General features: G+C 39.5%; 1 protein-coding gene across 1 annotated transcript; it reads left to right on the top strand.

Moving 5' to 3' along the window:
• Positions 1–1,608: 1,608 nt before the first annotated feature.
• Positions 1,609–3,194, top strand: LOC127080559 (uncharacterized; the record flags this gene model as incomplete). Its single annotated transcript, XM_051020876.1, has 2 exons — positions 1,609–1,674; positions 2,250–3,194. Coding segments are annotated over exons 1-2 (1,011 nt in total), but the record flags the coding sequence as incomplete, so codon positions are not given.
• Between the last annotated feature and the right edge of the window lie 988 nt (positions 3,195–4,182).

Genomic DNA, 4,182 nt, shown 5'->3' with positions numbered 1-4,182 from the left:
GTATTTGATAATTAGCCTATATTTGTGAATGATATATTGTTATGAATGTGTATATGTACCATTGGTGGATAATTCATAGAGTTGAATTATGGTGACATGTGGAAGGTTAAGATGGTAAAGATGATCTTAATTGTATATGTGTTTGTATTTGTACATTCATTCATGGCATGGTCGGCTTCATGGTGGAAGCGGTGAAACTGTGGATTCACATAGACGTTGATCCTTAATTGGAAATAGGCGTAGCAGACGTTGATCCTTAATTGGAAATAGACGTAGTGGCTTGGATTCTAGATATTGAATCGGAAAGCGGTGAAACTGTGGGTTCACATAGACGTTGATCCTTAATTGGAAATAGGCGTAGTGGCTTTGATCTTGTCCGGATCGGAAGCGTGGCTTGGATTCTAGATATTGAATCGGGAAGCGGTGAAACATTGGGTTCACATTGCGGTACCACATGCATAGAGTCACATGTCTGGCATTGAGTCACATTAGAGTTATGTGAAAATTGAATGTATGCGTTGATGTGATTGTGATGTGTGTATGAGATATGGTAATTGAGTTTGATGATGTTTAGATACATAACTTGGCAAAGTATGTGATTATGTGATAATTGTAGTTATGTGTATTTTTGGGAATATAGTATCGGATTTGAATATTATACTCCTTGAGTTTTGATGTATGCTTGAAACCTGTGAAATAAATATTGGTTAGTATTATTTACATGGTTATACAAGGTGTGGTGAATTCCTTTAATTGTTGATTTAATCATTGTGCTTTATTATACTTCTTCATAATGATTTGAATTCTCACCCTTCTGTTGGAATGTTGCTTTACATGGCAACGTGCAGATACTCCAGAGTAGTATTGCTGAAGTAGGTGGACGGTAGCTCACTCGAGATTAGCTGGAGAGCTTTGGTGCTTTGTTTTAGAGACTAAGTAGTGAGTCAATGCTCTGGTCATGTAACACGGGGTAGATTAGTAGTATTGAACTCGTATCCTATTTGGATAAGTATTATATTATTTCTTGTGAACATGCTTATTTGCAATTGCTGTTTGAGAGGCCATAGTGCCAACGATTCTGAATATGGTTTTATTTTACCTTGAGGAGATTATTGAGAGATGATTATGGTATGGGACATGGATCATTTTATGAAATGCATGAGTATTCATTATTTTCCGCTGCGAACGCATATTCTTGAATATTCATGATAATTGAAATGTGTTATTTTAAATGACCAGGTGTATTGTACATTGATGATGAAAGTTGTTGGTTTTTGAAAGCTTTTAGTTTTTGAAAACGTCGATGTGACGCCCTTTTGTTTATATGCGTGCTTATTTACTCTGATTATATGTTAAGTATTTTGGGGTAGAAAAGGGGTGTTACATTAGTGGTATCAGAGCATGGTCGACCAGTTGGTCAATAGTCGTTAGGATTTTCCATCCTGTTGTATTTGATTTATGTATCTGACACGATTGATACTGTTTTCTGGTTGTTTGGGCTGTTCAGGATGATGGTTGCAGGCAGGAACGATGATGCCATTGTTGAGGCGCTGAGGATGTTGGCTGACTCCATTGGTTAGATCCCTCAAGCGAATGCTGGTAACCGAAATGGAGATGACGATGAGTTTCGTGCTTTGGGGAGATTTCAGAGGAACAATCCTCTTGTCTTTGAGGGTGAGCATGAACCTGATAAAGCTCAAGCTTGGCTGAAGGCAATTGAGAAGATCTTAAGAGTCATGAACTGTATTGATGCTCAGAAAGTGCAGTTTGGTACTCATATGCTTGAGAAGGAAGCTGAAGATCGGTGGAATAACACTCTTCAGAGGTTTGAAGGAGACAACATTGAGGTTACTTGGGCTCTTTTCCGTGATGTCTTCTTGGAGAACTATTTTCCAAAAGATTGTCGTGGGAAGAAAGAGGTGGAGTTCCTTGAATTGAAGCAAGGAAATGGTACCGTTGCGGAATATGCTGCTAGATTTCAGGAGCTTATCAAGTATTGTCCTTATTACAATACTGTTAATGCTGAGAGATCTAAATGTTTGAAGTTTGTGAATGGCTTGAGACATGATATCAAGAAGGCCATTGGTTACCAACAGATTACTCATTTTGCGGAGTTGGTTAACAAGAGTCGGATTTATGATGAGGATAGTAGGGAGAGTGCTTCTTTCTACAAGAGTTTGAAGGGGAAAAACCAGGATCGTGGGAAACCGTATGATGATAAGAGGAGACAATCTGGTTTTGGAAAGAAGCCAAGTGGGGGAGGATCTTCTACACCACTTAAGTGCTTCAAATGTGGCGTTGAAGGTCATCGTGTTGTTGATTGTAGTAAGGATTCTGGGACATGTTTCAAGTGTGGCAAGAGTGGTCACAGAGCAAACCAGTATGGAGTTGGTTCGAGTGTGACTTGTTACAATTGTGGTGAGAATGGTCACATTAGTACCAAATGTGATAAGCCAAAGAAGGAACAAGCGAAGGGAAAGGTGTTTGCATTGTCTGGTGCGGAGGCCACTACCGATGATAGGCTAATCCAAGGTACGTGCTTTATAAATGGTACACCTTTGACTGCCATTATTGATACCGGTGCAACACACTCTTTCATTTCTTTGGATTGTGCTAAAAGATTGAATCTTATATTATCTGATATGTGTAGAAGTATGGTTATTGATACACCTGCTATGGGTTCTGTTTCTACTTCCTATGTGTGTCTGAATTGTCCGTTGAGTATCTTTGGTAGGGATTTTGGAATTGATTTAGTTTGTCTTCCTTTAGAGCAACTTGATGTGATTTTGGGTATGAGTTGGTTAGAATTTAATCGGGTGTATATCAACTGTTTTGAGAAGACGGTTATTTTTTCTGAGGTTGGTGCTAAGGAAGATTGGTTTGTGTCTGCTAAGCAAGTTGATGAATCGGTGCAAGATGGTGCCGAGTTGTTTATGTTGTTGGCAACTTTGGATATTCGCGAGAAGAGGACGATTGAAGAATTGCCAATAGTTTGTGAGTTTGCGGAGGTATTTCCGGAAGATATAAGTGATTTACCGTCGGAACGTGAGGTTGAGTTTTCGATTGATTTAGTTCCTGGAACTAGTCCTGTATCGATGGCTCCATATCGAATGTCTGCTTCTGAGTTGAAAGAGTTGAAGAGTCAACTTGAAGACTTGCTCGAGAAGAAGTTTATTCGTCCTAGTGTGTCGCCGTGGGGTGCACCTGTTCTGTTGGCCAAGAAGAAAGAAGGTTCTATGAGATTATGTGTTGATTATAGACAACTGAACAAAGTGACGATTAAGAACAAGTATCCACTTCCGAGGATTGACGATCTGATGGATCAGCTGGTTGGAGCTTGTGTGTTTAGCAAAATTGATTTGAGGTCTGGGTATCATCAGATTCGTGTAAAGGCTGAGGATATTCAAAAGACTGCCTTTCGGACAAGGTACGGTCACTACGAGTACTCCGTGATGCCTTTTGGTGTGACTAATGCACCTGGTGTATTTATGGAGTATATGAATAGAATTTTTCATGATTATATGGATAAGTTTGTTGTTGTGTTCATCGATGATATATTGATTTATTCTAAGAGCGAAGAGGATCATGCCGAGCATTTGAAGGTTGTGTTATCGGTGTTGAAAGGGAGGAAGTTGTTTGCTAAACTCTCTAAATGTGAGTTTTGGTTGAGTGAAGTAAGTTTTCTTGGACATGTGATTTTAGAGTGGTGGTATTTCTGTGGATCCTACGAAGATTGAAGCTGTATCTCAGTGGGAAGCTCCTAAGTCTGTTGCTGAGATTAGAAGTTTCCTTGGTTTGGCTGGTTATTATAGGAAGTTCATTGAAGGATTTTCTAAGTTGTCGTTACCATTGACGCAGTTGACTAGGAAAGGTCAAGCTTTCATTTGGACTTCGCAGTGTGAAGCGAATTTTCAAGAGCTTAAGAGAAGATTGACTACGACTCCTATTTTGATTTTACCGGATCCGTTAGAAACTTTCGTTGTGTATTGTGATGCTTCTTTGTTGGGTTTGGGAGGTGTTCTGATGCAAAAAAGGCAAGTGGTAGCTTATGCTTCAAGGCAACTTCAAGTTCATGAGAGGAATTATCCGACGCATGATTTAGAGTTGGCCGCCGTTGTGTTTGTGTTGAAGCTTTGGAGACATTATTTGTTTGGATCGAGATTTGATGTGTTTAGTGATCAC

This window comes from Lathyrus oleraceus, chromosome 5, assembly GCF_024323335.1.
Source record: "Lathyrus oleraceus cultivar Zhongwan6 chromosome 5, CAAS_Psat_ZW6_1.0, whole genome shotgun sequence".
Lineage (NCBI taxonomy): Eukaryota > Viridiplantae > Streptophyta > Magnoliopsida > Fabales > Fabaceae > Lathyrus > Lathyrus oleraceus.
Note: the sequence above shows the minus strand (reverse complement) of the source record. Positions and strands in the feature narration are given on the sequence as shown.